General features: G+C 38.9%; 6 protein-coding genes across 6 annotated transcripts; 3 read left to right on the plus strand and 3 right to left on the minus strand.

Annotated features, from left to right (window-relative positions):
• Positions 1-125: 125 nt before the first annotated feature.
• On the plus strand, positions 126-3183 carry I206_106987 (uncharacterized protein; the record flags this gene model as incomplete). Its single annotated transcript, XM_019157191.1, has 2 exons — positions 126-2182; positions 2241-3183. The coding sequence occupies 2 exons, from the start codon at positions 126-128 to the stop codon at positions 3181-3183; spliced, it is 3000 nt and encodes a 999-aa protein (XP_019009909.1).
• A 300-nt stretch (positions 3184-3483) lies between these two features.
• On the minus strand, positions 3484-4884 carry I206_106988 (pyrroline-5-carboxylate reductase; the record flags this gene model as incomplete). Its single annotated transcript, XM_019157190.2, has 7 exons — positions 3484-3517; positions 3603-3696; positions 3761-3832; positions 3899-4136; positions 4210-4378; positions 4464-4788; positions 4860-4884. 7 exons carry the CDS (start codon positions 4882-4884, stop codon positions 3484-3486), a joined length of 957 nt encoding a protein of 318 aa, XP_019009908.2.
• A 443-nt stretch (positions 4885-5327) lies between these two features.
• I206_106989 (uncharacterized protein) lies at positions 5328-6369 on the plus strand (the record flags this gene model as incomplete). The annotated part of the gene is made up of 2 exons (XM_019157189.1): positions 5328-5396; positions 5494-6369. 2 exons carry the CDS (start codon positions 5328-5330, stop codon positions 6367-6369), a joined length of 945 nt encoding a protein of 314 aa, XP_019009907.1.
• Positions 6370-6517: 148 nt separating this feature from the next.
• Positions 6518-7103, minus strand: I206_106990 (uncharacterized protein; the record flags this gene model as incomplete). The annotated part of the gene is made up of 2 exons (XM_019157188.1): positions 6518-6948; positions 7013-7103. 2 exons carry the CDS (start codon positions 7101-7103, stop codon positions 6518-6520), a joined length of 522 nt encoding a protein of 173 aa, XP_019009906.1.
• Positions 7104-7552: 449 nt separating this feature from the next.
• Positions 7553-8824, plus strand: I206_106991 (uncharacterized protein; the record flags this gene model as incomplete). The annotated part of the gene is made up of 3 exons (XM_019157187.1): positions 7553-8400; positions 8478-8711; positions 8776-8824. 3 exons carry the CDS (start codon positions 7553-7555, stop codon positions 8822-8824), a joined length of 1131 nt encoding a protein of 376 aa, XP_019009905.1.
• A 562-nt stretch (positions 8825-9386) lies between these two features.
• I206_106992 (nicotinate (nicotinamide) nucleotide adenylyltransferase) lies at positions 9387-11791 on the minus strand (the record flags this gene model as incomplete). Its single annotated transcript, XM_019157186.1, has 8 exons — positions 9387-9471; positions 9538-9627; positions 9696-9796; positions 9989-10289; positions 10362-10479; positions 10556-10582; positions 10662-11590; positions 11718-11791. 8 exons carry the CDS (start codon positions 11789-11791, stop codon positions 9387-9389), a joined length of 1725 nt encoding a protein of 574 aa, XP_019009904.1.
• Between the last annotated feature and the right edge of the window lie 928 nt (positions 11792-12719).

The raw sequence follows: 12719 nt of genomic DNA on the forward strand, positions 1-12719 counted from the left end.
TCAGCTGGTTTTCTGAATTTGACCAAACGTCGATTTCATCACCATCAAGCTTACATTTCGATTGGTGACTTATACTCTTGTTCTCAATAAATCGCTAGTCGATCCTTTCAGCTCATACAGAAACAATGCCCTCGGCAATATCACTCTCGTCTTCCATCATACCGGATTTTAAGGATTTTCGATCGAAAACACCTTCATTCTCTTTACCGAAATCACCTAAAGCTGCTAAGAGGTTTTTCGGCTTTCCATCAGGCAACGATTCACCCCCTGTACCTCCCCTTCCTGCTAATGCACATCAACATGCACCCTCATCTACGACGGTAGGATCGATTACAAGTTCATCTACGCCTGTCGGAGGGTTTTCAGGTGCTACGGTCGTTCGAACTCCTCAAGAAGCGTTAGAAGGTATAAAATCACTTACTCCACCTATCCTTCCTCAACTTCCTATTGCTCATGCTTACTTGAATGAAAGGAGAGGACCTAATCACCTTCAGTCAAATTCGTTAGATAGAGGTAAAAACATCGTAGGGAATACATACCCTGCGACAGGTCAGACGATACATCGATCACAAAGCGCTACTGACCGATTACGTTCACCTATTTCCGTCAATTCAACTTCGAATCCACCTACTCCTTCCACGGCACCTTGTAGATCAGGGATAGTAGAAATCAAAGGTGTATTGAAATCACCGAGTTATGGATATTTAAAGGGTGAAGAAACTGCAAATGAATGGGCAAGGGAAGTATTGGGAAGTATTAGGATAAGTACGGATCACAAAGATCCTGCTTTTATGGGTTTGGGCGAAGGTGAAGAGTTAAACTCTTTCATAGAATCATACGGTACAAGATGTGATACCTTCAAACCCATACCGTCGTCCTTGGCTTCTACGTTCACTTCATCCGCCACTTCTATTCAGACATTTGGCCGTAGTGATAATCAAGAAAATGTGCAAGTACATCATCAATCCGGTATAGCATCTCTGGAAAATCAACAGGGATATACGGAAGATCAATATAAACCATATGTACAATCAAATGCTCCACCGTCAACCCCTTCGGTGGGATCAATTATGATGCTAGATGAAGCTTCTTATCCACCTAGATCAACATCGACACTTCAGCATCTGGAAGAAGTTAAATTCACACCTATTCCAACAACTTCCACTTACTCTGTATTGTCATCATCTAGAATGACAGCTACACCAGAGGATGATTATGATGATACCGATTACGATCCATTCAAAAAGATAAGTCATTATCCTTCTTCGTCAATTTCAACTTTACCAAATTCAACTACAACTTTGAATCCCGAGTCAACCATGCAAGAAGCATCCTCACCTGAGAAACCTATAAAGTATACCACACCAACTTATCCTCAAGCTAATCCTTCACAATCTACTTACTCTCCTTTAGGGTCCAAAACCAAACGCTTACCGGATGTAGAAGAAGAAGATAATTCTTTCATGATAGCTTTACCTACTCAAGATTTCACCAGATCTCCTTCTACTCATTCCATGAACCCTCCAAGTCCCATTGAAACTGCTCCAGATCCACCTAGTTCATCAAACCTTTCTGGAAAACCTAAAATTGACGAACGTACTCCATTATACGGTCATATGAGATCTCCATCTACTCCTTCACCTTTTTCCGCATTACCTCGGACAATCCAAACACATCATCGAAGTCCTTCTTCTCCTGCAGAATTCACTCCTTCACCACTTTCACCAGGCCCTAATGTACCTATTCAACGATTCAATCGAAGACCTTCAATGTTATCTGATCGAGGCATGACTAAGTCCCCCCATCCTGCTACCCGAGTGAATACAAAACCCTCTTCATTACAGAGAATATCAGTACAAACTCCTTTCCATGCTACGATATTAGAAGATAAAATTCAATCACTACCTGATAACGATTCACCTAATTTAATTTTACTTAATCTTGAATTTGCTTACTCGTTAGATGAAAAACCGAATAACGCAAAAGTGATTATTCCATTACAGGTTCTACAAAATCAAGGTTCTAATAACTTAGTAGACTGGATTGATAGGTATTTGAACAGGAATTCAACAAATAGCAAAAAGGTTTTTTCGACAGTGACTACTATTCCTGAAATGACTGATGGTGAAAGTGCAGAAGAAAGTGATTTGGAAAGTGATAATGGTTTAACAGCATTATTGAGGTAAGTGTAAATACCCTTAGGATAAACCGTTCCTTTGTGTTAATCATATGATATATAGGGATGAATACCTGAATTCAATTCTTATGCCAAATTCACCTTCAACAGTTACGGGCCAAGCTACTTCCCAACATATCGACAACACCTTATCCATAAAACCTTCGACTGAGTCTGAGACAGACAGAACTGAATCAATTCATCTTCCATCTACTCCAGCAACAATGTTGAATGCTCTAAATGAAATGCCAATAAGAGTTCAATCGCCAAATAATCAAATGTGGAAACGAGGTGTGACACCTAAACAATACGAACAATTACAAGCAATCTATCCCACTCCATTATCATCTCTTGGTTCAACTTCTGATCACGATGATGACGGTAGACCTATGACAGAAGGTGCTGATGGGATTCACAATATCGAAGAGAAAGATAATAAGTTTGACGAAAAAAATTGGATTCCTCCTAAAACTCCTCCTCTAAGTATAAGAAGACATTCTAAATCACATTTACCACCTTCAAATATATCTGTACCATTGAATTTGGAATACAATGATGATGGAAAAAAGGAAAAAGAAGATAAAGGAAAACTAAGAGAATTAAGAATATTTTTAACTCGAGAAGCAGGTTCATGGCATAAAATCGCACATAAATTATTATCAGGAAAATGGGGATATATGAATGAAGAAGTAAAAATTAGAATATTAAATGAATTAGAATGGTGTGGAATGGTGAATTTGATGAATGAACTTGAATCTAAAGGTCCACAATCAATTAGTATTGCAAGATCAAATGTAAGATATAAACCTTCAACTTCAATGTCAGCTGGATTTATAGGTTTTACACCTTTAAATGAAAATTCAGATATAACGGTAAATGATTATCCATTAAATGGTATTGCACAGAAACAGATTACTAGAAGTAGTTCTTCTACTTCTTTGATGATGTTACGTGAAAAAGGAAGTAGAATTAGTGGAGTGTATAGAGGAGGATCAGGATATATATGATATCACAGAGAAGGGAATTTGAGATGCAGATAGGATAGAATTGAAATTTGTTAGCATTTCTGAATTTTTATCAAGATCATTTCCGATCTGAATAAGTATTCAATAGATATTTGCGTATGTATATGCATGAATAAAGCAATGTGTTGTTGATTATAGCCACACGGGCCGACCAATTGAGATACGAAGCTGATGTATACTCCTGAGCAATATATGAATTTCTCACAACGGAACCCAATATTCAATTTCCGTTTAATTTGACTTTTGATTTCGGTTTTTATTGTAGACATGGATACATGTTGATCATTTCTTGGGATCTTGACCTAACCCAGCAGCACTGTTTTTTTCAATAGGTTCGAGTCAGCTTCGAAATGGCATAATTTTCAGTTTCGTTAGACTTGAAATTAGAAATTGATACTTGCTGATTAGTAGCTACTTGAATCGCTCTTGCCATTGTTGATCTGACTCTACCATCTTCTAGAGTCAACAACCCAGCAATGGTACATCCTCCTGGAGCTATATTGTGTAGCCATTATTAGCAAAAAGGCAACTTCCATCTATATTTCAAAATATAGCTTACTTGTTACGCTATCTTTCAATTGAGCTGGATGTAATCCTGCGTAAAGTGCCATTCTACCTGTACCTTGTAAAGCTATAAGATAACAAGACCGAATCAATATCTCGATTACGGAATGAAATTAAGAGTCGGACGACTCACTTTGTGCAGCTAATTCTAAAGCTTCGACTCTTGGTAAGCCCATCATAACACCTCCATCAGCCATAGCTTCTAATACTAAGGCAACGAAAGCAGGTCCAGATCCAGCAACAGCTGTACAAGCATCAAAGTATTTCTCATCTAAAAATCTACATCTTCCACATGATGTGAATATATTAAGTATTAAAGTACGTAATAAAGCATCTGATAGTGGTGTTACAACTGTCATTCCTTCTCTTATCTATGATTAATGAGTTCAGCAAACAAAACGATAATCATCATGTGGTCTTAAATGTAATCCTTATACTACTCACTTTACAAGGAGTATTTGGCATAGCTCTTACTACAGTTGTTCCTTCTGGAACCCAAGAGACAAGTTGGGAAATTGTAACTCCTGCACAAATTGAAATTACAAGTTTTCCTTTTACTGCTTCTGTCATTCCTGGTTCTGATAAGATGGTTTTGGCGATATTTGGTTTTGAGCTATAGATAGTACAAGTAAACATGTATACACATAGACTAAACTAAGATAATAAGTAGGATCATTGAGTGGAGTAGATCTACTTACCAAATAAGAATTACATCTGCTTCTTGAACTGTATTTACATTACCTTTTCCAGCTCTAATTTCAACATCACTACCAAATCTACCTAAAGATTCAAAAGTTTTTTTTAATTTACGTCCAGTTTCTTCTCTTCCTACTGTTGCTATAAATTTAGAAGGTAATGATTCTTCAGGTGCATTTAAAAATTGTGATCCAGTTGGTGTAGAAATTCCTGAAGGTGGTTCTGAATCTCCTGTATGATGATTTGGATTTTTCAATGGAGTTGAATTTCTTTCTTCTAAAGAAGATAATACACCTGATAAAATGGCTATTCCCATTGTACCGCATCCTACGTCCAAAATAATTAGCTCGAGTTCACATCGTCAAATTTCCTATCAGTATTCATGAGTTTAAATGTACCTAGTACTGCTAATGTGTAACCCATTTTGTCTTGTTCAGCGAGAAGTTTAGGTGTTACCGAAGATTGAAAGGTATATGTGTGAGATGTAGATTTGTCGAAGATTTCTGGTGGTAATATTGAATACCGATTCAGACAAAGTAACAACTTATTTGTGAATATATGTAACTATATAATTATAATGAATAACGAATGATTGCTACTGCCGTTATCTAAGATAAAAGATCTACAATTACCAGAGTGTATTCGTAACGAGTCAAATTCAGGTTCGCTTAAATTATTGTCTCATTTTGCCGGTTCACATTCCGATCGACATACATTCATTCATTCCTCATATTTACTGATCCGTTGTCCACCTATTACACATTAGTACAGATCACACAAGACTACTCGAGCTCAGTCAGACCCGCCGCACATCTACCTCCCCAATCACAAAGGACAGCCGATATCTTCTCGCAGAATTTGCAAAAATGTCTTCTTCAGCTCAACCTCAATCTCAGATTGGGAAACCGCCTACAAGGGATGAGAAGGACCAAGATGTGAGTTTGAGGTCAGGTCTTTATGGCAATGCCTGTGAACGGAGTGACGTCGTAGATTAAGCCTTAACTTATGCTGACTTTTTGATACTGTTTGTAGTCACATCCTACTATCGTACCTGGTGCATCGCTTCTTTTGGCCCTTCGATTAGCTTCTCGACCTATACTTTTGATCGGAGGTGGACTAGTCGCTTCTCAAAGATTATACTTCTTACTCGAATCTGATGCTCATATCACACTTATTTCACCAAGTCCACTTCATCCTTCTATTCAACATCGTATAGATGATCCAACAACATCAAATCAAATAACATGGTTAGAAAGACCATATTTAGGGAAAAAAGATGAAATTAAAGTTAAAAATTTCGATTTAGTTATGACTGCGATAGATGATAATGAATTATCAAAAGAAGTTTGTGATTTATGTAGAGAAGAAAAAGTAATGGTAAATGTTGCAGATATTCCACCACAATGTGATTTTTATTTTGGTGCACAATTAAGAAAAGGACCTTTACAAATTTTAATTTCAACAGGTGGAATGGGACCTAGAGCAGGTGCAATGATTAGAGATATCATCTTAAATTCATTACCTGAAAATTTAGAAGAAAGTATTAAAGGAATTGGATTACTAAGAGGTGATTTAAGAAAAAGAGCACCTGGTGTAGGAGGTAAATTAGGTCAAGAAAGAATGGATTGGATGAAAGATATTTGTGATATTTGGGGATTAGAAAAAATGAGTGAATTTAATAATGATCAATTAAGATCAAAGATTTTAGATCAAGGTTGGGAAAATAGAAAAATTATAGGACCTAATGATATAGATTACGATGAAAACAGAACACCAGGATTGGAGAAGGTATTACGGTTTGGCAATGATATAGATTGGTGGACAGCTCTAAGTGGATTGGGAGTAGGAGCAACTTTAGCATCAATAGGAACTTTATACTTGATACGGAAAGGTTTATTGAAAGCTTGATTTGTATAACGATGATATGTAATCTTTTGAGTATGTTTTGTATATCGTAAATAATTTGGGAACATACGATTTGCTCATTGTAATGCTAATACATACAACATGTTCTGAAGAAACTCGATCTTCGAATATGGCAACGAAATCGTCCGGATCATTTCCACCTTATTCCCCATTCACCTTTAGCAAAACTAGTCTCAACGATTTTACCATTCTGAATAGCTTCTACTACCCTATCTTCAGTCGGTATACCTTGTGATGCAAATCCAAATGCAACTAATCTACGAGCTGCTCTACGAGATTCTTCTCTCTGTTCAGATGATGGTAGACGACTTTCATTTCTTTGATCATCTTCTGTAATTAATGTTTTGTCCAATTCCACAGATTCGCTTGATGCCGGAGAAAAGACTAATTTCTCCGCTTCACTACACAATATCACTTTACCTACTTTGTTCTGCATCAATAGAGAGTGATAGACATTGACCAATTCGAATCGGATATCTCGAAGATAAGTTGATTTGGAATGTGATCGACAAGTTGAGGAACAATATTTTCGAGGCGTAGGATCAGCTTTGTTTTCTCGAGCTGGATTTGACATTCACTTTTCAGTACCATTTTGCGTCATGATACACAGAGAGGGATGGCTCACGTAGTAATCGTCCACATGAATGACAATGACCTTCACCAGCTGTTGAAGACGATGGAGGTGGAGGAGATTGTTTTGATTTTGGACGTGTCATATTCTTTGTTTTAATTTTCCGGACTTGTATTGAGAGTCGTCTTGACAAATTGGGGCGGGCAGTTAAGATAGACAGAATTTGGACTTGCAGGATGGCCCCAAGCATCATTCCATTCCATTCTGGAAAGGATGGCAGGCATGACAATATCATGGATGAAAGATCATGGATATATTGATGTAAGAGTAACACAACAGTCACGTGACCCGAGGCTTTGTATGGAGATAAGTCTGTGGAGACTCCAAATCTAGTAATCTAATCAATAGAATCACCTTCATCATCATAGTCTCTGTTTCATAATCCCACTCCCTTTCTTGCATCGCCCTGTCAACGACGCATTCATTTCTGGAACATGGGATTGTATTCGAATCTATTGACAGCTTTCCACCTGGCATTTTAACATCGCTTGGTTTTACTCTACTTATATGTGCGACCAAACGCCTGTGTCCACAATGGAACAGCCCAAATCTTCCACCTCAAGTCAAGCTAACAGCTCTTCGCCACTGGCCGGGCTTCAGAAACCCCGGTTCAACGACAAGTTGCAGAATGTCGACTTGCTAAAAATCATTTCAGACGCAGATTTCTATACACATCGATTTGACTGGAATGATCATAGTTTCAAGACTAAAGCATTTGTTAGGATTGAGCCTGATTCCAGACGTAGTGAATCTTCACTCATACCGTTCATCGAGTCATTATCACTCAATCCGCAGGGGTATCCCACACCAATAGCTTCTGAATCCCCTGAACGTACTGAAAATCCGCCTTTCAAGGTGGACGTTCTCAAGCCTCGAAAAGACCCCAAAGCAGATTGGGTAAACACGGACATGGACGATTGGATTCAGCCTACAAAACGAGATGTCATGCGTATACAGAGATCAGACAAAGAATCGGAAACCCTTCTGCTACGCCTCAGGGAGAATATCCATCTAGGCGTTACTTGGGATGTATTCAGGGCAGAAATGGCTTTAAGAGACTTCTCTTTATCACCCATACGAGTTATCATCAAATTCACGAAAATCGGTAGCTTTCGAGAAGACCCTCCCGAAAGTTTAAACAAGTGGGATCCCGAGACAGATCCTGTACGAATTGACGTTGTAGAACACATCATTCAAGAAGATCTCATGTTACGACAACACCTCCGAAAACTTCAAGGTAATCTGGTACCATATTATTATGGCATGTTTGTCTGGCATCGAGAAGGTGATAGAGATATTGAGAATTGGATAATAGCTATGATCATGGAAGATGCAGGGAACCCCATGTCTGAAATGATGTGTTTATTGGATCTGGACGTCAAGTGAGTCACCATATGATCAAGTCAGCGGCCTAAGAATGAGAGTCGAGATGGACTAAAAAGCCAATCTAATTTTGCAGAAAAGACATCCTTGAGTCGTTAAAACGACTCCGAGAGGAAACGCAAGTCATCCATGATGATATGCAAGGAAGGCATTTCCTTGCGCGAGAACGCTGTGACGAGAACAGTGGAAAATATGCCATTGTAGATTACAGGGAAGCCAAGGATATGGCTTTGTGGGACGACCAGAAGCGAAACGAGATGAAGAAACGGGTTGACCAGGCTCTGCTTTTCACATTGCACGTGGACCGACTGTAAGTCCAGGTTGATGGATCATCCAAATAATTCTCACTGACTTGACTTGTGCTTTCTGATTAGAGAGGACGGAACGATCGCAAGATGGATAGATCGCAAAAGAAAGCGATAAGGAGTATCAGCAACCTGACGCGAGATTTAGAGACGTGGGTTCACACAGGCTACCAGCCATATGTCCTTTACGATTACAACAAAAGTTGATAGTATCAGGTACTCTTGCCTTCTGTAAGTTAGAGTGAGATGAATAGCCGGATATGTCCCGGAGGTGAGACTGATCCTTCAAATCTCCGTCTTGTCAGTAACGGAACAGCGAATATTAATCCCGCCACTGAATCAAACCGTTTCGGACCCTCGACCCAGATTAATAGATAAGGGGCAATGGCAGACAAATACAAGGAAGGTCCTAGGAGTCCTAGTACTGCAGCGGTCCCGTACGATATCCACGTCGTATTTCATATAGTAATGCTATACTTTGCCCTATTATAGATTTACAATATAGGCTCCTTGTGATACAATTAATCGCAAACTTCTATGGCTTTAAACGATGATGGCTTGAACTGTCCCCCTAATGAATTGAATTATACCCATGATTGTACCTACAAAAGCGTTCGTCTAGATGAGATAGTCCCGAACCCAAATTTGCTTTCTTCGCAATTGCTCTCGACCAAAAAGGATCATCCAATGGTCGCTTTAACGTCGGTAAACCGATACAGCTTGTTATCGTAAATATACTGTATAACGCTATTAGGTAACAAGTATCTGACGTCAAGAAACTCATCAGTAAGCGAATTTGTTCGTAAGAATTGAATTAACAGTGAGACTCACTTGATACTCATACCTCTTCTAACAAATAGTCTGACTTTTGTGGACGATATATCATTGTATATCAATTGTTTAATCACTATAACGTTACGTCTGACACCATCATTTTAGTTTAGCACGAATATCTTTGGTAATTGGGTTTGCATTTCAGCGGTGCTCACCTGTGATGATATAATATATCATGTGAAAGTAAGAAAGCCCATACATCAGACCCAGCTCTTTCCACTATCAGACAACCGAATCGTCCAAGAATGATGTGCAACTATGATAGAGATGGTGAAAGTCAGCTCAAGTGCGATGTTTATAATTTTGAGAGCATTCTCCAGCTCGATTGAACAACAACAATGTACTTCCAGTCGATCCTAAGATTCTTTCCCTCCTATTTCCGTAGGCTTACTACTGCGATATCTCTTCCCTACATATGCTCTCAGCTCATGAGCAACGAACCACTCACATCAGGTTCACTCCAAACACCAGGTTCTCCGAAACTCTCAATCAAATCACCTCCTGCTAATAACATAATCTTATACCTTCTCTTCTTTCCATCACTAGTAATTACTCCACCTTCACCATTTTTACCTCCATTAAGCATCTCATCGAAATGATCTAATACAATAGCAGTACGTTGATACTCCGGTTGACCAGCTTCCCAAGGGTCAACCATTAACCAAGTTGAAGTGTGTTCTACACCTAATTCGCACATCTTAACTCTATGATTGGCCGGTGCTAAGCCAGATTTCTTATAATATGATGATCTATTCCAATGAAAGCTACATTAGTTGCTATTGCTCGGGTAGTGGTAGTAACAGAATAGCGAGTAGACTTACACCGGTGAGTAATATCCTGCCATGATTTCATATGTCTGCGATTCTATTATTTCATCTTTTGCCATTTCGAACATTCTCAAATGCAGGTAAGTAGGCGGAGAGAAAGATCCACATGCGACTAAAAACGAAAATATCGTAATGGTCAATATTATGACCGCAAAACATTTATAACGGAATTGGAAGGCTGAACTTACCGATCACTAGAGGTATTTTACTCTCGTCTGCGAGACCAAGTATTACATGTTTCAGCAGATATTCTAATTGTTCTCACTGTGTTATGGAGGTGTCAACACAACTCACCTTTCATAGTCTTCCTCAACCTATGTCTGGGAAAACTATATTCCACTTCCCCTCTCAAATATGCTCCAGATCCACCATCTTCCGCTTGTGGTGCACTGAGATCTAGATCCGCTTCTCCGTCATTCAATCCACTCAAGGCATCATCTGCATGTCCTTGAACTTGTCCTTGATTGTGATTCGTACTTGTCCCACTTATCTGCCGAGAGCGGGATTCATTCTTCTCTTCAGATTTATTCGCAATCTCGTTTATCACAATCTGATTTGCAATTCCTTCACTATTCACGTCCAATCCATTTCCGCTAGCTGTAGCTTCTATGGAAGAAGCAGGTCTATCTTCCGGGATTGAATTTTCTTGTAAGTTTGATTCGGTACCCGAAGTTAAACTCATAGAGCTAGTTGCACTCAGCGAACGAGGATCATGGATTGCCGGATTAGGGGATGAATAGGATTTGAAAGCTTCCGTTAACGGAGGCGAATCTTCATCCTCTACAATTGGGGGTGTAGATAAAGGGTATCTTCCATCTTGTTCTGAATGTTCACTTGGACTTCTACTCCTTTCCTCTTGACCTGTTGGAGGATTACCAAATAGATAACCACTTAATAATCTCTTTGATCTAGTCGAACCTAATGATAAATCCTCTTCATTTGACTCTGAACGAGGGTTTGAATTTGCACTTGATCTAGATCTGTTGATTGGGATTCTTTGAGGGATAGGAGCATTCATATTTGTTGAGGTTGATGGACGTATAGTAGCGCTACTTGACGAAGAAGGTGTTTGATTGATGTCTAAATTATTTTGGAATTCATGTCTTAGAGGAGACAATTGAGAGTCGTCATGTGGAGAGGATGAAAAGAGGTTTTGACTAGGCTCGAGGGTTAGGTATTCTGGATCACCATGTTCTGATGTGGCTGCTCCCGCGAAAGGGGGTCTAAGAATGGAAAGTATTGGTCAGCATCTATTATAAATATTTAATAATCATGGCTGGGGCAACATGTCATACGATGTAGAATGAAGATGTCCAGTGTGATTACCTGGGCAGGAGGAAAGTCGCTTACGAATCCGCATGAAAGCTATGTAGCCCCAAGCCAGGTAAGACTGGTGCAGGGGATTTAAACCCGTTTGCAGCCATAGTGTCCGTACACTATGTTTGATTCTTTGAGCGCAGATGAAACTAGGTGTCCGTTCCAACAAAGCACTAATCTTCGAAATACCAAGTGATAAGTGTCAAGTGGGACTCGTCGCTCGAATACACTTTTTATAGTTTTGATATAATTACCTAGTTGCAAGGAAAGATGTGAGATAAGCTTTCGGAGGATGACGAGTGTTGACGCAAGTCGGTGATAATAATAATTGATGGTTGATCTTTGTATTATTGTTAATGTGCTGTACTATGCACACGACTAATTCTTTTTGTTTTCCTTCTTTCTCACTTAGATATGGTTGTTTATAGTATTACTGTTATTGCTGATGAAGTAAAACCGAGTAACCGGGAATCATGCGAAACTTTATTATCTTTTCTGTGCGTATGAGTAAGACTACATATAAATTCCGAAATGAAGTAAGGATGTTTTTCGGTTAATGACTCGGTCCCACATTTATAATACTAGGCTTTTTTCTCAATTATCGTAATCAGATAGATATCCATACATAAAAAACCAATACGAATTCCAATAGAAAATGATGCAATCACCCATTATTACGTTAATAGTTTGGAGCGGACTTATTTTATTTAGGGGAATGATTTATAGCTCCCGATAAGGGTTCGGATAGATGAGCCGATCTATCGATCGATGTTAAACGCTACAGCAGGTGTAACACAAAAGCGACCTGATAAAGTGATCTGACACACCTGGTGATGAATACGATATCTGTCGAGGAAGGACCATAATAATCGAATCGAAATGAAGAAAAAATACATTTCACTCTTATCGCTTGTCTGATGCTATAGATCATCCAGTGCAACAGGTAAGTCACCTCTTCCTGATTCTCCTTACTTCTTCTACTTTTATCCTAAAGAGCCACATCTGCGGCTTCTTGATAACCATTAATAGCATAAT

The sequence above is a fragment of the Kwoniella pini genome, chromosome 10, assembly GCF_000512605.2.
Source record: "Kwoniella pini CBS 10737 chromosome 10, complete sequence".
Lineage (NCBI taxonomy): Eukaryota > Fungi > Basidiomycota > Tremellomycetes > Tremellales > Cryptococcaceae > Kwoniella > Kwoniella pini.